This window comes from Salmo salar, chromosome 12 (assembly GCF_965601325.2).
Source record: "Salmo salar chromosome 12, fSalSal1, whole genome shotgun sequence".
In the NCBI taxonomy this organism is placed as follows: domain Eukaryota; kingdom Metazoa; phylum Chordata; class Actinopteri; order Salmoniformes; family Salmonidae; genus Salmo; species Salmo salar.
The window spans coordinates 29,393,472-29,419,356 of NC_138302.1; the positions used below are offsets into that span (position 1 = coordinate 29,393,472).

The following is a 25,885-nucleotide window of genomic DNA, read 5'->3' on the forward strand; positions in this document are numbered from 1 at the left end:
TGGTACTCTGCTGACATAATCTAATGTTTTGCTTTCGCTGTAAAGCCTTTTTGAAATCGGACAGTGTGGTTAGATAAAGGAGAGTCATGTCTTTAAAATGCTGTGAAATAGTCATATGTTTGAAAAATTGAAGTTTTTGTATTTTTGAGGAATTTGTAATTCGCGCCACTCCTATCATTGGATATTGGAGCAGGTGTTCCGGGAGCGGAACGTCAAGATGTAAGAGGTTAAATGAGGCCTCACCTCCTGGTTACACTAGTGACCATATCCCCGCACATCCCACAGAGGCGGACTTGTTGCTAACATCTACAATAGCACATTTAAAAACGGAAAAACAGAAAGTGGTGTGTGCATATGTATTCACCCCCTTTGCTAGGAAGCCCCTAAATAAGATCTGGTGCAACCAATTACCTTCAGAAGTCATATAATTAATTAAATAAAGTCCACCTGTGTGCAATCTAAGTGTCACATGATCTGTCACATGATCTCAGTATATATACACCTGTTCTGAAAGGCCCCAGAGTCTGCAACACCACTAAGCAAGGGGCACCACCAAGCAAGCGGGCACCATGAAGACCAAGGAGCTCTCCAAACAGGTCAGGGACAAAGTTGTGGAGAACTACAGATAATGATTAGGTTATAGAAAAATACACGAAACTTTGAATATTCCACGGAGCACCATTAAATCCATTATTAAAAAATGGAAAGAATATGGCACCACAACAAACCTGCCAAGAGAGGGCCGCCCACCAACACTCACGGACCAGGCAAGGAGGGCATTAATCAGAGGCAATAAAGAGACCAAAGATAACCCTGAAGGAGCGACAAAGCTCCACAGAGGAGATTGGAATATCTGTCCATAGGACCACTTTAAGCCATACACTCCACAGAGCTGGGCTTTACGGAAGAGTGGCCAGAAATAAGCTATTGCTAGAAAAAAAAAATAAGCAAACACATTTGGTGTTCGCCAAAAGGCATGTGGGAGACTCCTCAAACATATGGAAGAAGGTCAGATGAGACTAAAATTGAGCTTTTTGGCCATCAAGGAAAACGCAATGTCTGGCACAAACCCAACACCTCTCATCACCCTGAGAACACCATCCCTACAGTGCAGCATGCGGGTGGCAGCGTCATGCTGTGGGGATGTTCATCATTGGCAGGGACTGGGAAACTGGTCAGAATTGAAGGAATGATGGATGGCGCTAAATACAGGGAAATTCTTGAGGAAAACCTGTCTCTGTCTTCCAGAGATTTGAGACTGGGATGGAGGTTCACCATCCAGCAGGACATTGACCCTAAGCATACTGCTAAAGCAACACTCGGGTGGTTTAAGAGGAACATTTAAATGTCTTGGAATGGCCTAGTCAAAGCCCAGATGTCAATCCAACTGAGAATCTGTGGTATGACTTAACCTCTTGGCGTTCCCCTAGGATAGGGGGCGCTAAACCGATTTTTGAAAAAAATTTGTGCCCATTTTAAACGGCCTCCTACTCAAACTCAGAAGCTAGGATATGCATATAATTAATACTAGTGGATAGAAAACACCCTAACGTTTCTAAAACTGTTTGAATGGTGTCTGTGAGTAAAACAGAACTCATATGGCAGTCAAAACCCCGAGACAGATGGAAACAGGAAGTGGAATTCTGAATTGCGAACTCAACTTCATCACGTTGCCTATTAATCACACCGTGAGCTATGGTTCATTGAGCACTTCCTATTGCTTCCACTAGATGTCCCCAGTCTTCACAAAGTGGTTTGAGCCTTCTACTGTTAAAACTGAATGAATGAGACGCTGTGAAACGTGGTCACACGGAGAGGGCCATCACCATTATGACCCCTGGTTACCCTCCCCTTTCGAAACGTTTTGAAAAACAATGCAATCGTCCCCCTCGAATCTTATTGGCTCTCTTGTTGAAAAACGTCCTGAAGATTTATGTTATACAACGTTTGACATGTTTGAACGAACCTAAATGGGAAAAAAATGCATTTTCTCGAAATGGCTGTCCCGTGGCCGACGAAGTTTTGGATCAGCCTTCAGACGCGCTAACAAGAACAAGCTCTTGGAACATAAAGGAGTCATTTTTTCGAACGAAAATACATTTGTTGTGGACCTGGGATTCCTGGAAGTGCTTTCTGATGAAGACAACCAAAGGTAAGGGATTATTGACAATAGTATACAAGACTAGATGTGATATGCGATTGTTCCAAGATGGTGCTGACCTGTAACGTTAGCCTATTTTTCAGAGTATCGCATCCCCTTTCATCGCAAAGTATGATTACCCAGTAAAGTTAATTTTAAATCTGGCATTGCAGGTGCTTTCAAGAGATATTCATCTATAAATCTTAGAATGACAATATTACATTTTAAAAATGTTTTCGAATAGTAATTTAGTAAATTGTAGCTCTGTTTCATCGGATGCATTTGAGGGAAAATAGTTAGTCAACGTTACGCACCGATGTAAAATGCTGTTTTTATATATAAATATGAACTTTATCGAACAAAAGAATGCATGTATTGTGTAACATGATGTCCTAGGTGTGTCATCTGATGAAGATTGTCAAAGGTTAGTGCTGCATTTAGCTGTTTTTTGGTTATTTGTGATGCATGTGGTTGGTCGGAAAATGGCTATGTGGCTACTTTTACGATATACTCCTCTAACATAATCTAATGTTTTGCTTTTGCTGTAAAGCCTTTTTGAAATCTGACAACGTGGTTCGATTCAGGAGAGGTGTATCTATAAAACGATATCATTTGAAGAAAAAAAAAGAAAAAAAAAAATTATTACATTTTGTTATGCTAATAGGGATATGATTTTTCGCTGGATGTCGCACAGGGGTTAAAGATGTACACCAGCAGGAACTCATCCAACTTGAAGGACCTGGAGCAGTTTTCCTTGAAGAATGGGCAAAAACCCCAGTGGCTAGATGTGCCAAGCTTATAGAGACATATCCCAAGAGACTTGCAACTGTAATTGCAGCAAAAGGTGGCTCTACAAAATATTGACTTTGGGGGGGGGGGGGGGGGGGGGGGGGGGGGGTTGAATAGTTATGCACGTTCAAGTTTTCAGATTTTTGTCTTATTTCTTGTTTGTTTCACAATAAAAATATTCAGCATCGTCAAAGTGGTAGGCATGTTTTGTAAATCAAATCAAATCAAATGTATTTATATAGCCCTTCTTACATCAGCTGATATCTCAAAGTGCTGTACAGAAACCCAGCCTAAAACCCCAAATAGCAACTAATGCAGGTGTAGAAGCACGGTGGCTAGGAAAAACTCCCTAGAAAGGCCAAAACCTAGGAAGAAACCTAGAGAGGAACCAGGCTATGAGGGGTGGCCAGTCCTCTTCTGGCTGTGCCGGGTAGAGATTATAACAGAACATGGCCAAGATGTTCAAATGTTCATAAATGACCAGCATGGTTAAATAATAATAATCACAGTAGTTGTCGAGGGTGCAACAAGTCAGCACCTCAAGAGTAAATGTCAGTTGGCTTTTCATAGCCGATCATTGAGAGTATCTCTACCGCTCCTGCTGTCTCTAGAGAGTTGAAAACAGCAGGTCTGGGACAGGTAGCACATCTGGTGAACAGGTCAGGTTTCCATAGCCGCAGGCAGAACAGTTGAAACTGGAGCAGCAGCACGGCCAGGTGGACTGGGGACAGCAAGGAGTCATCATGCCAGGCAGTCCTGAGGCATGGTCCTAGGGCTCAGGTCCTCCGAGAGAGAGAAACATACTTAAATTCACACAGGGCACCGGATAAGACAGGAGAAATACTCCAGATTTAACAGACTGACCCTAGCCCCCCGACACATAAACTACTGCAGCATAAATACTGGAGGCTGAGACAGGAGGGGTCAGGAGACACTGTGGCCCCATCCGATGATACCCCCGGACAGGGCCAAACAGGCAGGATATAACTCCACCCACTTTGCCAAAGCACAGCCCCCCTCACTAGAGGGATATCTTCAACCACCAACTTACCATCTTGAGACAAGGCCGAGTATAGCAGTGTAGCCCACAAAGATCTCCGCCACGGCACAACCCAAGGGGGGCGCCAACCCAGACAGGAAGACCACGTCAGTGACTCAACACACTCAAGTGACGCACCCCTCCTAGGGACGGCATGGAAGAACACCAGTAAGCCAGTGACTCAGCCCCTGTAATAGGGTTAGAGGCAGAGAATCCCAGTGGAGAGAGGGGAACCGGCCAGGCAGAGACAGCAAGAGCGGTTCGTTGCTCCAGAGCCTTTCCGTTCACCTTCACACTCCTGGGCCAGACTACACTCAGTAATAGGACCTACTGAAGAGATGAGTCTTCAGTAAAGACTTAATGGTTGAGACTGAGTCTGCGTCTCTCACATGGGAAGGCAGACCATTCCATAAAAATGGAGCTCTATAGGAGAAAGCCCTGCCTCCAGCTGTTTGCTTAGAAATTCTAGGGACAATTAGGAGGCCTGCGTCTTGTGACTGTAGCGTACCTGTAGGTATGTACGGCAGGACCAAATCGGAAAGATAGGTAGGAGCAAGCCCATGTGTAACGCCCTGGCCATAGAGAGGGGTTTTTGTTCTTTATTTTGGTTAGGCCAGGGTGTTACATTGGGTGGGCGTTCAATGTTCCTTTTTCTATGTTTTAGTATTTCTTTGTTTTGGGCCGTGTGTGGCTCCCAATCAGGCACAGCTGAAGCTCGTTGTTGCTGATTGGGAGTCACACATAAGGAGCATGTTTTTCCTTTGGGTTTTGTGGGTAATTGTTTCTGTTAGTGTTTTGCACCTGACAGGACTGTTTGGCTGTCGGTTTTCTTGTTTTGTTTGTATAGTGTTCTTTCTTTATTAAATATTCAATGATGAACACTAACTCCGCTGCACCTTGGTCTTCTTCCGACGACAGCCCTTACACCATGTAATGCTTTGTAGGTTAGCAGTAAAACCTTGAAATCAGCCCTTGCTGAAAATCTATTTTAATTCCAGGTTAAGGCAACAAAATAGGAAAAATGCCAAGGGGGCGAATATTTTTGCAAGGCACTGTATATCTCTTGACACATTGATGAAAATAATCATGGCCTCTAAACCTTCAAGCTGCGTACTGGACCCTATTCCAACTAAACTACTGAAAGAGCTGCTTCCTGTGCTTGGCCCTCCTTTGTTGAACATAATAAACGGCTCCCTACCCACCGGATGTGTACCAAACTCACTAAAAGTGGCAGTAATAAAGCCTCTCTTGAAAAAGCCAATCCTTGACCCAGGAATCTCCCATTCCTCTCTCTCAAAAAAAAAAGCTCTTGCCCAGCAACTCACTGCCTTCCTGAAAACACTTTACTTTAAACAAAGTACAGCTTATAAAGGCTTAATATACAGTATACATAAAGGCTTCATCTATAAGCATATGTCATACTCTATAAATGGTGTATAAACATACGTAGTGCGTTATGTCACATTTGGCATTTCACCCTTTGGTTGGAATGGCTATGTCATTCTTTACACACCATTTATAGAGTATGACACATGATTATAGATGATTTGTGAAACATTTATGTAGTGCTTATGAAGCCTTTTGTATGCTATATAAAACCTTTATAAGTTGTACTTTGTTTAAAGTGGGACACAAAAATACAACACAATATTAGGAAAATGTTCCTAATGTTTGGCATACTCAGTGTAAAGTGGACAATACCATGTGGGAAGATGACACACTTCTTTTGAGTGTAAAAGGAAGAAAAGCGTCCCAACATTGTAGGAGGAGATCCTCCCTCATCTTAAAATCCTTAGTGTATTATAATACAGATATAGACATTTGTCTTGTCCTATATCTATGTGCCAGTATCTTATCACATACAGCACACCTGGATATAACAACAGATGTGTCTATTTAATTTCTCTCCAACTTCCATGGAGCCTTAGCCTGCATGATAGAGGCAGTCTTTTACTCAGCTATGTGCCAATATCGTATGACACATACCACGCCTGGATATAACCACAGTTGTGTGCTGTTCCTATTCTGTGTATAAGTCTAAATTTAACTCCCATTCTTCCAAAGCCTTTATGACAGAGGCATGAGGTTTTGAGAAGAAGATGATGATTCACCTCCCAGTCGGTGATCTTTCTGTCAGACAGCCTCCTGCTAGATATCTTTCTGATGGGTAATAATACAATAATTACAACATGACCTAACAGCTCCTTTTCTCACAAACCTCCCTCCCTCCCTCCCTCCCTCCCTCCCTCCCTCCCTCCCTCCCTCTATCCTCTTCTCTTCTCTTCCCACATCTCCCTCTCCCTCCCTACTCCCCTTACTTATACCCCCTCTATCCTGCTCTCTTCTCCACTCATCCCTCTATCCTTGCAGGGGTAAAAGTAGCCCCGTCAGAAGAAGCATATGCAGAAAGCAGGAGAATCTGCAATTGCTGCAGATGTAAGATGTCTCTGAACCCAGGCACGGGATCTCAGTGTGAGTTCTAGTCGTAGTGCCCATCAGTGACGTCACTCTCGGTGCTACGATATGGTACACACTAACCCGGCGCCCATCAGTGGGTGTCCACCCGTTTTCTCTCTGGTTCTGTTTTGATGTTGTTTTGTTGTTCCGTATCAAACTTCATACAACAATAAGCTACTGATATTGTACCACAGACGTGTGCCTGCATGGAACATACAGTACAGTGATCTATAAAGAACTTGTACCATAATAAATATAAATACATGCTCAATGTATAGACCTAACCTTTCTATGGAGGTGAACTGCCACTGTTTGATAAGCCATACCGAACTCTTTACTATGGTCTGTTCTCTCAGTATGTTGCAGATCTACTCACAGTGTAAGATACTTTAACATGACAGAGCCACACCTCCCCCTGTTGAGGGAAAAGTGTACTGCTGCAGACAGTTTCCACACCTTGATAAGCATAACCACTGTTACTGTTAACTTTAAAACCCCTCATAACTAGGGCCAGGAGATTTTCCTGATCATGTGACAAGGATGTGAACAGGAAAAACTCCAGGCCCTACACCATCAAACTGAAACATGACCATTTTCATATCGTCAGAGTATTGGATAAATAATGGTACTCCAATGACTGTTGCTCAACAAATACACATAATAAACTCTCTATGATGTTCTACTAAAAGGTCTTAAAGTCCAAGCAAAGTACTGTACCCATTACCAGGGGTTCTTAAACTTTTTAGCTCGTGACCCAAAAGAGAAATTGACCATTCTCCCAGGACCCAAATCGTCATCCAATGACCCAAATTAAGAAGAAATAGTGGGTAATTATAGACGTATTCTCATAACTCGAGGCCCACCTCTCACATGCCCAGGGCGCAGTTTGGGTTCCGACCCATAGTTTAAGAAACCCTACATTAGACAAATGTTTTGCCAACATGTTGCGCCATGTTGAGCACTTCTGATAATTTACGCTCTGTTTCATTTCCAGCTGTCTAATGGAAGAATTCCCTGCGCTGGTATAGTTCACATAAATTGCATTTTAGTCCCATGAATGATGAAAACGTTTAGTTTGACTAAAAGCTTACGATAGCTCCTGGTTTCTGCACTCACAAGTGCCAAAGGAAAGGAAAAATGTCATGCATTTAATTGGCAATCATCAAGAGATATGGCTTTCAGGGATATTATCAGATAATATGACTGTCTGTGCGCCAATTCGTTTGATTCAGGTTTAATGAGAATTTCATTTTTCCTCAATTAATTATGAATCCATTTTAATCTCTTAGATTTCCTTTCAACTGAATCACAGAAAAGATGAACAGGAAGTTAAAAAGAAGCTTTTTGGGAAGAATTGTGTTGATTATCAGCTGGATCATCTTTTTCAATTCAGAATACACGCTTTAAGAAACAAAACTAGATTTGACTCCATTATTCAACTTAAAGTAAGACTTCTACTCTACAGCATTCATAACACAATGCAAATGAGTTTTAAACAGAGCTATCACAGAAACAGAGATAAGCGAGGAATATGAGGCACCCAAGTGGATTCTAATGAAAACCTGTCAGTCTTACTGCATCTTGGCTTCATATTTGTTTGAGTTGCTAGTAACGTTTAAACACCAAAAGCAAACAGTGGCACAATAAACTGCTTCATAATGACTATTGCCTTTATTTCTCTGAATGTTGTCTGTCTTTTCTTTTTACCGTTGTACTTATCGTAAAATAGTCTGAAGGTATTATGAGTTCACCAATCATTATGCGAGAAAGTGTGTGTGTGTGTGTGTGTGTGTGTGTGTGTGTGTGTGTGTGTGTGTGTGTGTGTGTGTGTGTGTGTGTGTGTGTGTGTGTGTGTGTGTGTGTGTGTGTGTGTGTGTGTGTGTGTGTGTGTGTGTGTATTCAGTATTCAGCACCATGGCCCAATAACTAAAGAGTCCAACCGCATTGAACTCAGTTTTAACTACCTGGCTGTAAGCTCCTCTTCCAAGGAGAGAACATTAACATGTAAGACCATTAAACTCCCGGGTACTGTACGTTAATGATCTTGGGAAGGCGGTGAGGAGTGTGTGTGTGTGTGTGTAAGTGTTTGAGTGTGTATGAGTGTGCACGACCATGTGTGTGGGAGGGTGTGCATGTATGCATGCGTGTGTGCCTGTTTACGTACAGCTGGCCTACTGTGCGTGTGTTTCTGTGTGTTTGAGTGTGTATGAGTGTGCACGACCATGTGTATGGGAGGGTGTACACATATGCATGCCCGTGTGCCTGTTTACGTACAGCTGGCCTACTGTGTGTGTGTGTGTGTGTGTGTGTGTGTGTGTGTGTGTGTGTGTGTGTGTGTGTGTGTGTGTGTGTGTGTGTGTGTGTGTGTGTGTGTGTGTGTGTGTGTGTGTCTGTTGTATTGTCAAATCCTTGTCGAGCGTCCTGTAGGGACATCATCGTCAAATCACATTAATTGTAAGCTCAATGGATAAACACCCTCTGTAGTCAAAACAAAAGGCCTATTGTAGCAGCCTAGTCTTCATTCAAAATATTGCATACACAGAACGCCCCTAGAATGAATTAAAGGAGTAATCAGTAGAACTATAAAATTTATTATTTGTATGGGTTGGTGTGTTTGTGTGTGTGTTGTCTTTCTGCGAATGTTTCCCTTTCATATACAACCCTCCTCCCAAGAAAATTGCCATTGTGTTTCATATGGGTGTGTGTGTTTGTTTGGAATGCATGTGTTTGTGTGTATGTATGTGTGCATGCTTCTGTCTGCAGACTTCTTACCAGTCCCTCTCCACTCTGCTGCTTTAGAAGGTTACCAGCAAAGGCATTTCTCCCTCCAACTCTCTGCTCTGAAGCCTCTCTGCAGACCTGTCCCCTCAGGGAACCCCCTTTATTGAAATAAAGCATTTCCAATGGCAATTAATATTAGAGCATGCAAATCACTGAGGAGAGGACCAAAGTGACATTCCCTCACCAGTGTCCTCACTCGCCCTTCCTCCTCCTCCCTACTTCCTTCCTTCCTCGAGGGACAGCCAGCTCCCTCTCTAAAGTACACGACACAGGCTCCATCATGTGGAGTTAATAGAGAGAGGATGGCTGGTTTGTTACTGCTACACTGCACGCTGGCGTCCCTGTATTAGAGGTCCCGTTTCTAACCTCAATGGTTCACTGTGTGATGTACTTCTACAGTTCCTGGGTGGTGTGTGTTTGCTAGACTTTGAGGTGTTGGCTAAAAATGAAGAAGACACCTGTACCATGTCAGAAGCATACCACTCTGCATCCTCCTGCTGGCTTGCCGCTGAAGTTAGGCAGGGTTGGTCCTGCTTGGTCCCTTGATGGGAGACCAGATGCTGCTGGAAGTGGTGTTGGAGGGCCAGTAGGAGGCACTCTTTCCTCTGATTAAATAAAATAGGGTGCTGTTGTGTCTCTGACTGATTAAATGAGATGACAGGCTATTTTATCAAATCAATTACCTAACGTTTAATTGATTACGTGATTGAATTAAACCATGCAACAATTAACTCATTAATAACCTGGGGCACCACGGAAGAGTGTTTATAGAGCTGCTGTCTTCCGAATAAACTCTCTTAAAGATCTGAAGACCTTTTGTATCAATAGTAGTCAATTATTAACCGTCACCTCATTCAGTCTCATTCTGATTGTCATAAAGTACTTGGTTATCTGCACGAACCCTGGCTAACAAGTTGAATCAGCAATACACAAATTGGCTTAATTATTTATTTACTAATCACACAGAATTACATGTATATACACAGGATTGATCATACATCGATTACTAATCATGTTATGAAATCATGAACTAACCCAATATGATGGCTGGTTACACAAAGGAAGGGGGTTGGTTTTGAAGGAAAGAGAGGGAAGACTGAGGGACAAAGGAATTGGGTCTCTATTGGACCTTGAGAAGCTATGCTTCTGTAAACGCAGAATCGTTTGCATTCTAATAACCACTCATTCAGAAAAGGAGAATGCAAGATATATATATTTACTCAGCTGCACTTTGATAGATGGGTCAAAGGTGAAATACTGGTTTGCCCAGCAGAGATCGCCATTGTCCTTTGAATAATCTTTCTGGTCGTAGTGTTGTAGAGCGGATAAGTTGAAGTACCCTGTCGTTCTTAGGAGATTGTCTGTTATTTCCTAGGCCACATATGTTCACAGCTGCAGCTGATAACTCGACGTCTAGGATGTACCACTTCTTCTTTAGTGAATAATAGTTCAAAGTTCATACCGAGATTCCATAATCAGCTCATGCTGTATTCTGGCTAGTCTAGTCGAAATTCACCATTCCAGCTTGGTGATCGTCACCTCCACGTTGAAATGCGCCCTTTTTAACGTTCGGACAGCAGTCTTCACATTTCTGGAACTAAATGTTAATGATCGTTACGGGGGCTTTTGTACTGGGGAGGAAAAGGGGCGTGTTTCATCCTTCTAACCAATGTCTGTGCTCCCATGGGTGGGGTTACTGATTGAGCATAAGTTTACTTATGAAACAATTCTCTCATTTAGAAGCTAAAATCACATTTTATCTTCTCACAAATACTTTCATGTTTAATCACATACGTTTTGTAACATTTTGATGTAAATCTGATAACTAGAATGTGTAGACTTTCAAAGATACAATTATGTCATCCTATCATCAGTAACAATCTACCAAAACAATGACTGATCTGACATCATATTCTTTAACCTCTTGAAGTTCGCCTAGGATAGGGGGCGCTACAGCGATTTTTGAAAAAAATACGTGCCCATTTTAAACGGCCTCCTACTCAAACTCAGAAGCTAGGATATGCATATAATTAATAGATGTGGATAGAAAACACCCTAAAGTTTCTAAAACTGTTTGAATGGTGTCTGTGAGTATAACAGAACTCATATGGCAGTCAAAACCCCGAGACAGATCGTAACAGGATGTGGAATTCTGAATTGCGGACTCAACTTCAGCACTTTGCCTATAAATCACACCGTGAGTTATGGTTCATTGAGCACTTCCTATTGCTTCCACTAGATGTCCCCAGTCTTTACAATGTGGTTTGAGTCTTCTACTGTGAAAACTGACTGAATGAGAGGCTGTTGATCTTGGTCACATGGGGAGGGCCATCACCATTATGATGCGGGCGCCCCTGGCTACCCTCCCCTTTCGAAACGTTTTGAAAGACAATGCAACCGTCCCCATGGAATATTATTGAAGCTCTGGTTGAAAAAGGCCCTAAAGATTTATGTTATCCTGTTAGGGCTAGGGGGCAGTATTTACACCGCCGGATAAAAAACGTACCCGATTTAATCTGGTTACCACTCCTACCCAGTAACTAGAATATGCATATACTTATTACATATGGATAGAAAACACCCTAAAGTTTCTAAAACTGTTCGAATGGTGTCTGTGAGTATAACAGAACTAATTTGGCAGGCAAAAATGTGAGAAGGTTTCATTCAGGAAGTGGCCTGTCTGACAAGGTGTCGTTCTTCTTGTCTCTGTTTATTGAAGAGTGAGGATCTTAGCTGTCCCGTGACACTTCCTACGGCTGCCATAGGGTCTCAGAAGGCGGTAAAAAGCTGAATCGTGGCTTTGCAGGCTCTGGCTGAAAAAAAGTAGCGCGTTTGGGTAGTGGCTGGTTACAGTACTGTGAGACTCAGGCTCGTACCCGCGTCGACCGAAAGCTTTGTTTACTTTCCTCTGTTTAGCTAAATGGACATTCCCGGTCGGAATATTATCGCTTTTTTACGAGAAAAATGGCATAAAAATTGATTTTAAACAGCGGTTGACATGCTTCGAAGTACGGTAATGGAATATTTAGATTTTTTTTGTCACGAATTGCGCCATGCGCACGACCCTGATTTACCATTTCAGATAGTGTCTGGGACGCACGAACAAAACACCGCTATTCGGATATAACGATGGATTATTTTGGACCAAACCAACATTTGTTATTGAAGTAGCAGTCCTGGGAGTGCATTCTGACGAAGACAACAAAAGTTAATCAAACTTTTATAATAGTAAATATGATTATGGTGAGTGCTAAACTTGCCGGGTGTCTAAATAGCTAGCCCGTGATGCCTGGGCTATGTACTTAGAATATTGCAAAATGTGCTTTCACCAAAAAGCTATTTTAAAATCGGACATATCGAGTGCATAGAGGAGGTCTGTATCTATAATTCTTAAAATAATTGTTATGCTTTTTGTGAACGTTTATCGTGAGTAATTTAGTAAAATGTTAGCGAATTCCCCGGAAGTTTGCGGGGGGTATGCTAGTTCTGAACGTCACATGCTAATGTAAAAAGCTGGTTTTTGATATAAATATGAACTTGATTGAACAAAACATGCATGTATTGTATAACATAATGTCCTAGGGTTGTCATCTGATGAAGATCATCAAAGGTTAGTGCTGCATTTAGCTGTCTTCTGGGTTTTTGTGACATTATATGCTAGCTTGAAAAATGGGTGTCTGATTATTTCTGGCTTGGTACTCTGCTGACATAATCTAATGTTTTGCTTTCGTTGTAAAGCCTTTTTGAAATCGGACAGTGTGGTTAGATTAACGAGAGTCTTGTCTTTAAATAGCTGTAAAATAGTCATATGTTTGAGAAATTGAAGTAATAGCATTTCAAAGGTTTTGAAAATCGCGCCACAGGCTTCAACTGGCTGTTACGTAGGTGGGACGAATTCGTCCCGCCTAGCCCAGAGAGGTTATACAACGTTTGACATGTTTGAACGAACTTAAATATAATTTTTTTGCACTTTTGTGATGAGAAGACCCGCGCATGACGGAACATTTTGTGTAGCCTTCGGGAACGCGCTAACAAGAAGAAGCTATTGGGACATAAATTATTAACTTTTTCGAACAAAACTACATTTGTTGTGGACCTGGGATTCCTGGAAGTGCCTTCTGATGAAGATAATCAAAGGTAAGGGAATATTTACAATAGTATACAAGAGTAGATTTGATATTCGATTGTTCCAAGATGGCGCAGACCTGTATTGCTAGCCTATTTTTCTGAGCATACCACGTCGTTTATTGCAAAGTGTGATTTCCCAGTAAAGTTATTTAAAAATCTGGCAATGCAGGTGCTTTCACGAGATGTTCATCTATAATTCTTTGAATGACAATATTACGTTTTAAAAATGTTTTAGAATAATAATATAGTAAATTGTAGCGCTGATTCACCGGATGCATTTGAGGGAAAATAGTTTCTCAACGTCACGCACCAATGTAAAATGCTGTTTTTATATATAAATATGAACTTTATCGAACAAAAGAATGCATGTATTGTGTAACATGATGTCCTAGGAGTGTCATCTGATGAAGATTGTCAAAGGTTAGTGCTGCCTTTAGCAGTTTTTTGGTTATTTGTGATGCATGTGGTTGGTCGGAAAATGGCTATGTGAATACTTTGACGATATACTCCTCTAACATTATCTAATGTTTTGCTTTTGCTGTAAAGCCATTTTGAAATCGGACAACGTGGTTCGATTCAGGAGAGGTGTATCTATAAAACGATATAAAATAGTCCTATATTTGAAAAAATATATATATGAAATGTTTCTATTGTTCGGTTATGAATATGGCGAAATGATTTTACGCTGGATGTTGATCCCGCATACGGGACGGACCCTTCCATTACAGAAATATTGTCTGATGATACCATCCTGTAGAGTCTTTCTCTGTGGTAACAAAGGCTTTCCAAAAGTCCATTCTGTAGAGTGGAGAGAGAGAGTTTCGGGGGGTCATAAACTGGTGGGGGGAGAGTGAGAAGGGGGGGTTATGACCCTCACCCAACAGGACAAAGTCATGATGGGACGGGACTTTAAACGGATATCCTAACTCTCTGTGGTCACTAAAGATCACATGGCACTGTGCCCTGGCTAAATTCCCAATCTGACCATCATGGCCACCTAATCATTCCCAGCTTCCAATTGTCTCATTCATCGTCTGTAGCTATTCCCCAGGTCATTGCTGTACATTAGAATATGTTCTCGGTCTACTTACCTGGTAAAATAAAATGAAAATAGTTTGCATCCCAATATTACACTTTATATAAATCACTGAAGACTGTATTTTAGCAAAACTGTTTGACAAAGAAAAACCAGATTTTTGGCGGGTTTTATGAAATTCTGAAAAACATGAATAACATTCCATCCATGAGACCACTAGGTAATTTGACTGCAGGAAAGGGCTACTTCTCGAGTTGCCTTCAGAGGAATATCAAATCAAATCAAATTGTGTTAGTCACATGCGCCGAATACAACAGGTGTAGACCTTACAGTGAAATGCTTACTTACGAGCCCCTAACCAACAACGCAGTTTAAAAAAATAAGGATAAGAATTAGAAATAAAAGTAACAAGTAATTAAAGAGCAGCAGTAAAACAACAATAGCGAGACTATATAGAGGGGGGTACCAGTACAGAGTCAATGTGCAGGGGCACCGGTTAGTTGAGGTAATATGTGCATGTAGGTAGAGTTATTAAAGTGACTATGCATAGATGATAACAACAGAGAGTAGCAGCGGTGTAAAGGTGTGGGGGGGGGGGCAATGCAAACAGTCTGGGTAGCCATTTTATTAGGTGTTCAGGGGTCTTATGGCTTGTGGGTAGAAGCTGTTTAGAAGCCTCTAGGTCCTAGACTTGGCGCTCCGGTACCGCTAGCCGTGTGGTAGCAGAGAGAACAGTCTATGACTAGGGTTGCCTCTGTAGTGCCTTGCGGTCGGAGGCCGAGCAGTTGCCATACCAGGCAGTGATTCAACCAGTCAGGATGCTCTCGATGGTGCAGGTGTAGAACCATTTCAGCATCTGAGGACCCATGCCAAATATTTTCAGTCTCCTGAGGGGGGATAGGTTTTGTCATGCCCTCTTCGCGACTGTCTTGGTGTGCTTGGACCAAGTTAGTTTGTTGGTGATGTGGATACCAAGGAACTTGAAGCTCTCAACCTGCTCCACTGCAGACCTGTCGATGAGAATGGGGGGTGTACTCCTAGACTGTGTTATAACTATGCAGTTCCTTGTCTTTGATTGATGTAAAGGCTAAGAAGGGGCTTTAATTACCCAGGGCGCTGTTCCACCAGAAACACACACACTCTCCTGTCCTCCTCCTGTCCTTCCCTTTAAACCTCCTCTCTCTTCAAGCAATTACGTCTTCTTTTCTTCAGCGCTAGACTCCCTGACTTTAAGCCTGGGCTTTAACTCAACATGACATCATGGACTATTGAAGTTGACATTATCAGGGGTGGCTAACTCTATAAGGGATGATAGGGGACCAGGATTACAGTCATTGCTAAAACCGATGTATTACTGATCATCAATGATCAAACGCTATGTGTACAATGCTTGTAAAAGTATTCAACCCCTTGGCATTTTTCCTATTTTGTTGCATTACAACCTGTAGTTTAAATAGATTTTTATTTGGATTTCATGTAATGGACATACACAAAATAGTCCAAATTTGTGAAGTGAAATGAAAAAAATAACTTCTTTCAAAAAATAAATAAATAAATAAAATAAAATAAAAATAAAGTGCATATGTATTAACCCCCTTTGCTATGAAGCCACTAAATAAGATCCGGTGCAACCAATTACCTTCAGAAGTTACATAATTAATTAAATAAAGTCCACCTGTGTGCAATGTAAGTGTCACATGCTCTGTCACATGATCTCAGTATATATAAACCAATTCTGAAAGGCCCCAGAGTCTGCAACACCACTAAGCAAGGGGCACCACTAAGCAAGGGGTACCACCAAGCAAGCGGCACCATGAAGACCAAGGAGCTCTCCAAACAGGTCAGGGACAAAGTTGTGGAGAAGTACAGATCAGGGTTGGGTTATAAAAAAAATATCAGAAACTTTGAACATCCCAAGAAGCACCAATTAAATCCATTATTAAACAATTTAAAGAATATGGCACCACAACAAACTTGCCAAGAGAGAGCCGCCCACCAAAACTCACAGACCAGGCAAGGAGGGCATTAATCAGAGAGGCAACAAAGAGAGATTTGAGACTGGGATGGAGGTTCACCTTCCAGCAGGATAATGACCCTAAGCATACTGCTAAAGCAACACTTGAGTGGTTTAAGGGGAAACATTTAAATGTCTTGGAATAGCCTAGTCAAAGCCCAGACCTCAATCAAATTGATAATCTGTGGTATGATTTAAAGATTGCTGTACACCAGCAGGAACTCATCCAACTTGAAGGAGCTGGAGCAGTTTTTCCTTGAAGAATGGGCAAAAATCCCAGTGGCTAGATGTGCCAAGCTTATAGAAACACATCCACAGCTGTAATTGCTGCAAAAGGTGGCTCTACAAAGTATTTACTTTGGGGGGGTGAATAGTTATGCACGCTCAAGTTCTGTTTTTTTTGTCTTATTTCTTGTTTGCTTCACAATAAAACATCTTCAAAGTGGTAGGCATGTTGTGTAAATCAAATGATACAAACCCCCAGAAAATCTATTTTAATTCCAGGTTGTAAGGCAACAAAATAGTAAAAATGCCAAGGGGGGTGAATACTTTCACAAGGCACTGTAGGTATCATGTCCCTGTAGGTATCATGTTCCTGGGGTGATGAACCATTGAAGTCACACTAGAAATGCAATCACATGATTAACTTAAAAGTGTTTGATGCCATTCTCTTTCTCTCGTAGAGTCAGGTGATTTAACAGGAGGCTAGAGGAGAAGTGTTCCAGAGTATACACGTCGGAGGCAGAGTTGGCTACCCCTGTGTCTCACTGGTTTCCTTCTCTCTCTCGGGCTAATATTGGCATTGCAAGCTGAACGTCATCATCGCATGTTTTACTTCAACAGTGTTAAACGCCCTACTCTGTGTCTGTGTGTCTCTACCGTCAGTCTAATAATACCAGCCCTATATAGGCAGCAGGGCTACACTGTGCTGTGATGTGCGCTCTAGCTGCTGGGTCTCTGGGGGCACTGCAGTCCATTTCCTTGAGATGTCAGGAGCAGCAGTAGGGAGCGCTGGGCTGGCCCCCTGTTGGCATTGATCTTTTGTTAATCTCCCCTCCGTCTCCCAGGGCACCGGCCCTGGTCTGACTTTGAACGATTAAAGAGTCCCTCAAGTCAGTCTGATGCAGCGTCACCATGCATCACTAATGGCCCCGGACGTTACTTTTCTAGTCTCCATCTCTCTTTCCATTGTCTTTCTCTTTTTCTCAATTCTGCTCTCCCTCTCCCCCTCTCGGTCTTTCTCGCTCTCTCTCTCACCTACATCATTCTCTCTCCCTCCCTCCATATCTCTGTCCCTATCCCCATCTCTTCTCCATCTGTCTCTATCGCTTGATCATCTTTCTGCCTCTTTCACTCCCTCTCTCTTTCTGTCACGCTCTCCATCGCTCCCTCTCTTTCTCCCTCTCCCATTAACCCTTTGTTAGGGACACAGGGTTCTGTATTACCGTCAGAATTATCACCACTCTTGCGTTATGTTGCCTCAGATACCCTCACAGGACAGGAAGCGTGATGAGGATTTTATAGTGAAGTCATTGTTGTGATAAAAGAATAGGCTATATTGAGTGCTTTATGCATGGTAAGGTTTGTGCTATTACTTAAAGTTGACATATTTTCAAGTACACCATTACTGGAATCACTTATGAGATGCTAAGTCACATCTGCATGTCAATTTATATATCTCTCGAAGTATGCATATGAGAAAATAAATTTGTCATTGTATTTACCAAGTATGCATGTAAAGGTAAATGCAACATTTGTCAATGTATTTGTCATGTATGCCTGGATAAGAAAATACCAACACCTGTTTGATTCAATTTTCTTTATAGGTTGAATATAACTTCCCTCAAATACATAGTATTGTTTTTTTTTACAAATATTGTAAGAAAATGAAAACACTTAACATCAACTTTCTTTCCATTTAATAAATATGATTGTAAATGCATAAAACAATTACACACAGCACATTTAAGGTCAAAACAAAAAACATTGTACACCTAAACTTTTGTATTTTTATATAAAAGCTTTACAGTAATAAAACTCTGTCTACAAAAATAATCTCACTAACTCTATGGGGGAAGAGAGCGAAGTTATAGCTTAGGGATGAACAAAATCAAGTCCTCGTGAAGTGTGAGTGTCTGCTGGTTTCCTTTTAATGCCTTCACACATCTGGATAATGTCCTAAAATGAACACCATACTGCTGGTTTCACTGGTAGAAATCAGACCTTGTTTCAGATGTTAAACAAGGTTTTGCAATGTCCATATTAGAACTGCTTTAGAAACAAAGACATTCGGGCTGTTGAGAACTGGACATGCCCGTTTCTTACTCTAGCTAGTCTGTCGTTCGTATACAGCCCAGCCCACACCTTGGGTTCCTGTCCTGTGACATCACAGTATGTTATAACATCCTGTCCTGTGACATCACAATATGTCTGAACATCCTGGCCCAGAGTTTCCCTATCACTTGCCAGGAGAGCTTCCAGGAAGTTCCACCTGTCCGCCTCCATATGTGAACCTGAAGGATTCAAAGGCAGAAGGTGCTTAACTTGGGCCTGGTGGATTCGTTCTCAGCTGAATATTGCCTAAGGGGTGGTTCTGAGAGCCCCGCCATTGTTCTATAGGTCAAAAATACTTATATGGAGCACGAAAGCTTGTTATTCGAGGACCTACGTTAAAAGAGACCATTCACTCAGAAAAGTCTCTCAAATCCTTTAATGTGATGATAATCAGGAGTAAATATAGGGTCATATTGCTAGAGTTTCCTGCTGCTCTGATGGAGTTATATATTCTGTAGTTCAACCAGTCATTTGTTAAAACATTAGCCAAAAGCTGTTACAATGTCATAGTTTTTGATATACATAAAATAATAGCAACTTTATAGTATTCTTTCTGAGAGGAAATTACTGTGTTCTTGTCGATTTGTAAGTAAAAAATTAAACAAAATAAACAAGATGAAATTAGGTTTGTTATTTAAAAAAGTACTAGCATGCAGCCTCAAATATACATTATTTAAACCAGAGAATGGGCTGTATTTTTTATATTGAAATATCTAAGAAGCTTTGTTATGAAACACTATTGGAAGATCGCAATGTAACAATGAGTTAGTCCAGTCCATATCTATGTGAAAAGGCCTCTTATTTCTAAGGTCATAGACATGAACACTGTCCTGTTTCTTTCTTGATTTACAGTACCAGTCAAAGGTTTGGACACACCTACTCATTCAAGGGTTTTTCTTTATTTTTATTATTTTCTACATTGTAGAATAATAGTGAAGACATCAAAACTATGAAATAACATGTGGAATCATATGGTAACCAAAAAAAAAGTGTTAAACAAATCTAAATATATTATATATTTGAGACTCTTCAAAGTAGCCACCCTTTGCCTTGCCTTGATGACAGCTTTAAACACTCTTGGCATTCTCTCAACCAGCTTCATGAGGTAGTCACCTGGAATTCATTTCAATTACCAGGTGTGCCTTGTTAAAAGTTAATTTGTAGAATTTCTTTCCTTTCCTTCTTTCCTGAGTTTGAGCCAATCAGTTGTGTTGTGACTAGGGTGGTATACAGAAGATAGCATATTTGGTAAAAGACCAAGTCCATATTACGGCAAGAACAGCTCAAATAAGCAAAGAGAAACAACAGTCCGTCATTACTTTAAGACATGAAGGTCAGTCAATGCAGAACATTTCCAGAACGTTGAAAGTTTTTTTCAAGTGCAGTAGCAAAAACCATCAAGCGCTATCATGAAACTGGCTCTCATGAGGACCGCCACAGGAAAGGAAGACCCAGAGTTACTTCTGATGCAGAGGATAAGTTCGTTAGAGTTACCAGCCTCAGAAATTGCAGCCCAAATAAATGCTTCAGAGTTCAAGTAGCAGACACATCTCAACATCAACTGTTCAGAGGAGACTGTGTGAATCATACCTTCATGGTCGGATTGCTCTAAAGAAACCACTACTAAAGGACACCAATAAGAAGAAGAGACTTGCTTGGGCCAAGAGACATGAGCAATGGACAATGGACATTAGACCGGTGGTCTGATTAATCCAAATTTTAGATGTTTTGTTCCAACCGCCATGTTTTTGTGAGACACAGAGTAGGTGAACAGATGATCTCTGAATGTGTGGTTCCCACCGTGAAGCATGGAGGTGGTGGTGTGATGGTGCTTTGCTGGTGACACTCTGTGAATTATTTAGAATTCAAGGCATACTTAACCAACACGGCTATGACAGCATTCTGCAGCGATACACCATCCAATCTGGTTTGCGCTTAGTGGGACTATCATTTGTTTTTCAACAGGACAATGACCCAAAATACACCTCCAGGCTGTGTAAGGGCTATTTGACCATGAAAGAGTGTGATGGAGTGCCTCATCAGATGACCTGGCCTCCATAATCCCTCGACCTCAACCCAATTGAGATGGTTTGGAATGAGTTGGACTGCAGAGTGAAGGAAAAGCAGCCATAAAGTGCTCAGCATAGGTGGGAACTCCTTCAAGACTGTTGGAAAAGCATTCCAGGTGAAGCTGGTTGAGAGAATGCCAAGAGAGTGCAAAGCTGTCATCAAGGCAAAGGATGGCTACTTTGAAGAATCTCACACTTTTTTGGTTACTACATGATTCCATGTGTTATTTCATAGTTTTGATGTCTTCAATATTATTATACAAGGTAAAAATAAAGAAAAACCCTTGAATGAGTAGGTGTCCAAACTTTGGACTGGTACTGTACATTCTAGGTTGTGTGTTGGTGGGTGGGTGTTCGTATGTGTGTATACAATATGTATGCTACATAGTTCAAGTCACTTGGAATATTTTAGCATCACTGTCCAGCTACAGTAGAATAATGGTTACATGAACATTTCAGAAATATCCACATTTTTCCACCATAATTGTCTTTATGGAACGACAAGGACAATAAGGGCCTTCTGAAATGCCATAACCATCAACCAAACAATCACGTCTGTCAGAACACTTCAGGGTTCGACTGCGTCTAACCCTGCTTCTCAAAACAAGTTAACCATCCATGTACCCTACCATCCTCTACTGTCTGCGCTCTATTTCCTTTGGTTCTTGAAAGGGGGTATAATACGCTACAGAGATGGAGAACACGAGGCCAAGACTGGGGGACATTAGCCTAAATGTGTCACCAACCTTAACCAGCATTGAGCTTGACTGGCTACATTAACTAAATTCCCGACTAGACTTGCTGTTCTGTTCTCCCGATTTCAATGCCCTGGTGTGTCTTGCTCTAAAAGGCAGCCCACTCTTGTTTCACTCTGAACGCTCCATTTGATATTTCATCTTAAAGCAGCTGTTTTTCATTTTAACTTTCGCAACCTCCAAATTGGGACATCAGTTAACTTCGGGAAAAAAGGTTACTTTGAGAGGATATTGACTGATTTTGATGCCCGCCAAATAACTGTCTTCTGCCCATTTCTCTTCTATGAAATCAAGTGTAACTAATGCATGGTGTCAGAGGGAACTGAAAACTTAATGAATCTACATTGACTTATCTTGAAGTCCCTATCATGGTAGCAGGCTAGCACCATGGTTCTCAGGCAAGCTATTACACTGGGAAAAAAACAAAGTGTCATACAACTAGTGTTTCTCGTTAAATATAGCTCATAGTGTAGAGATTAACAGCAAAGTTCAATAAAATCACCAAATCAAGAGAGACAACCAAACCCTGTATCTGTCTTCGAATTACTACATTGTAAGCAAAAACAAAACATTTTAGTACAAAAGTGTATTGTGCCATAATCAGCTTTTCGCGAGACAGTGAACGGAACGGAAACAAAATGGTTGTATTAATAATTGATATCGTTTTCAGTTTGCAATTTGTTATTAAAATACACAAATATCACAGACATTCATGATTTACAAAATAAATGTGATTTTAAATTCAATTATATACTTTAAAGTATATTCTTATGAATAAATAGTGTACCACCTCTGTTAGCGACACACAGTAGCGAAAAAGGATGTAAGACACTTACAGTAAGCTAACCAAAAGAGTTGTTTTTTATGCATTTTTTTCTTTAGATCATGCTGGCTTTCCATTTGTAGTTATGTACTTGACTTTGTATAAATACATTTCATTAAAAATTATTTTTTATTGGATAGACATATATTATGTATAAAAAAAAAAACCTGTATACAGTTTCTTCTGGTTTTCACAGAGCACAGTAAGTGTCAGCAAAGTCAGTAAAGTCCAACATGCACAGGTATAAAGCTCAAAACCATTGTGTCCGCTCAAATGATTCAAAAAGTCCATGACACAGAATGGAGTTGCTGTTTTCGGAGTTGTCCAGAGTTTTTAAACGTTGATGTACGTGGGGAGTTCCGTTGAGAACTTGACATGTGCGTGAGGTTTGATGCATCCTTTAAAGGAGAAAATGATGGGAGACAGAGACATGAGGAAAGATGTCAGAAGACATTCGAGTCAGTATGAGTTAAGTCACATTTCTCCACAATGAATGAGGCTCTTGCTCAAACCTTGAGTGGAATGGGGCTATCAATTTATTAATCAAAACCTCAGTGACAGTATCTTTTGTGAATGACAAAAGATTATATTCATGGCAACCGATATAGTATGTGAAAGCGATGGAACAAATGTAATTATATGACAAGAAATTGCAGTAGAAGTTAAATTAAATTTGTAGTACTAGACTTAGTAACTCATTAAAAAAAAGAAAAGAAAAAGAAAAACAGTTTTATAAAAGTGGCGTATTCATTCACCGATGGGCCGTATGTTCAACTCTGTGTCCATAAGCTCCGGAGAAGTCACCAGCTCCCTCGGAGTGTTCGGGGACACCAGGGTGCTTTCCGTCGGACTTACTGGACTCGGGATCATTTCTTGTTCTTTTTCGTTCTGCATCTGCGCATAGACGTTGAGGCCTGGGATCTTCCTTGAGGAAAGATTTACAATGAGACGGGGGATAAAGAAATTTGCCAGACTAATAAAATGGGAGAGGGATTGCCTGCTTCGGGGACCAAATAATTCTGATGCTCCTCTTTACAACCCAATAATGTGTAGCCGCACCCAGGAGATATACCCAGTTGACTTAAATGCTTTGTTTCAATGCCTTCCGGCCTTATGTCTAATTTTGTATATATAGTTGTATGTAAAAACGCAATTAGACATTCTACTGTATAAACACATTTATGTTCTAAGACCTATGCGTTGTTTCGCTCTCCCTCTTCTGTTTCTCTCTATAGATCTCGTCTCATTGACCCCTACTGCCCTTTCACACAGAACTGTACCATGGTGGATGGAAATAATTTAACATTTCAGAAAGGTCAACTAGCAAAGCTCAAAGGGCTAAATATTGATAATGCCTGAAGGCTGACTGGCATTTCATTTGCGGACAGAGAAAATGCCTCGACAAAAGGATTCTAAGAAAGTTGAAAGAGATAAGCCATTTCTCCCTTGAAACTGAAAGTTTTCACACAGACGTTTGATAGACAGTATTTTTGTTAAATGCCAAATGTCTAGACACTCAGTAACTCCCATTTGGTTAGTAATTTTCCCCAATGTACTTTCTGATGTATAACCATAATTATACTGTAGCTCATAGCTCACAATTGGTGTCAGAAGTGGGATTAGACCCTAGTCGAACAGTGAGATCATAGATCACTCCTCAGTGTCCTAGCCAATTCAAAATGTTTTGTCAACACTCAGGAACGTTCCCACTTGGTTAGTAACATTCTCCCAACGTCCTGGCAACTTACAACCAGATATGGGTTATAGAGATCATCTCTATAGTATATCATGAGCACTGTACCTTTTGAATTTGTAGACGACAAATATCGCCAAACCCAGAACCACAACTGACAGCAGCATCAGCATGGCCGAACCGCTGTGGTTCTCACTCGTGTCCACTAGGGGCGCTGTAGAAGTGGGAGACAAGAGTCACACAGTACAGTATACATTGAATTCCAAACAGTTTCCATAGAGAACAAGTAAATCATGCGTTTAAGAAGTCAACATGAAAAGTGACACCTACTAATTAATAAAATACAAAACATAACAAAATAATTTATTAAAAAATACATAAAATTGTATTGTGATTACGTTTTTGATACGGTAAGTATTTATTGACTTCTCTTACTCTTTATCTTATAAGCCCCTAGGACAGTAGCAGCATCCCCAAAAGGAAGAGGCACACATACTTGTAACGATGCTCACTCTCTGAATGTCTCTGTGTAGCTACATGATGGGAGCCAATCAGACAACAGGGTTGGGGGGGTGTTAGTCGCTGGGCAGGAAATAGACCTCCTGGGCCTGTATTCACAAAGAGTCTTAGTGTAGGAGTGCTGATCTAGGATCAGGTCCTCCCTTTCCATATAATCTTATTTGTTATGATCTAAAATGCAAAACTGATCCTAGATCAGCAGTCGTATTCTGAGACACTTTTTGAATACGGGCCCTGGCTCTCTATTTCTATCTAGAACTATCTCTATCGATCTATATAGTCATTAAAAAGACCCAGTTATCCTCAATACACCGAGCAAACACAAACAAAATGCAGGTATTTGTATTCGAAGAGATGCAGACACTTACCTGCTGACAAATGTGCAGCGTATACTGTGACCTGGACCCCAGGCCGAAGGGTGAACTGGACCAGGTTTTGGTTGAGGGCGCTAAGCAAGATTTCAGAGAGCTAGAGAGGGAGAGACAAACACAACAAAAAACATCAATTTAAAGTATATGCGCATCGATTTACATAATAATTAGAGTATTAGGATTTCTAAATCAACTTATTGGAGCTTTTTATATCAGAGAAAAGAGTATATACAGTGTGTGCAAATGGCATGAGGTGGTAAGGCAATAAATAGGCCATAGTACCGAAGTAATTACAATTTAGCAAATTAACACTGGAGTGACAGATGTGCAGATGATGCGGTGCAAAAGAGCAGAAAAGTAAATAAAAACAATATGGGGATAAGGTAGGTAGATTGAATGGTCTATTTACAGATGGGGTATGTACAGTTGAAGCTATTGGTTAGCTGCTCAGAAAGCTGATGTTTAAAGTTAGTGAGGGAAATATACTGCTCAAAAAAATAAAGGGAACACTTAAACAACACATCCTAGATCTGAATGAAAGAAATAATCTTATTAAATACTTTTTTCTTTACATAGTTGAATGTGCTGACAACAAAATCACACAAAAATAATCAATGGAAATCCAATTTATCAACCCATGGAGGTCTGGATTTGGAGTCACACTCAAAATTAAAGTGGAAAACCACACTACAGGCTGATCCAACTTTGATGTAATGTCCTTAAAACAAGTCAAAATGAGGCTCAGTAGTGTGTGTGGCCTCCACGTGCCTGTATGACCTCCCTACAATGCCTGGGCATGCACCTGATGAGGTGGCGGATGGTCTCCTGAGGGATCTCCTCCCAGACCTGGACTAAAGCATCCGCCAACTCCTGGACAGTCTGTGGTGCAACGTGGCGTTGGTGGAGGGAGCGAGACATGATGTCCCAGATGTGCTCA

The 25,885-nt window shown here is 41.0% G+C and overlaps 1 protein-coding gene across 2 annotated transcripts in view; it reads right to left on the reverse strand.

Annotated features, from left to right (window-relative positions):
* Positions 1-18,738: 18,738 nt before the first annotated feature.
* LOC106564712 (VPS10 domain-containing receptor SorCS1) overlaps positions 18,739-25,885 on the reverse strand; it is a 156,414-nt gene continuing 149,267 nt past the window's right edge. Inside the window, exons 24-27 of one of the 2 annotated variants that reach the window (XR_006757943.2) lie at positions 24,946-25,045; positions 24,167-24,272; positions 23,121-23,286; positions 18,739-22,763 (exon numbers count right to left, since the gene is read on the reverse strand). Coding sequence is in view for 1 of the 2 variants with exons in the window: in XM_045691193.2 (XP_045547149.1) it covers positions 22,699-22,763; positions 23,121-23,290; positions 24,167-24,272; positions 24,946-25,045 (441 nt within the window). In the remaining variant the exon portion in view is untranslated. Of the gene's footprint in view, positions 22,764-23,120; positions 23,291-24,166; positions 24,273-24,945; positions 25,046-25,885 lie in introns of both variants that reach the window. The other variant, XM_045691193.2, reaches the window with a different exon arrangement.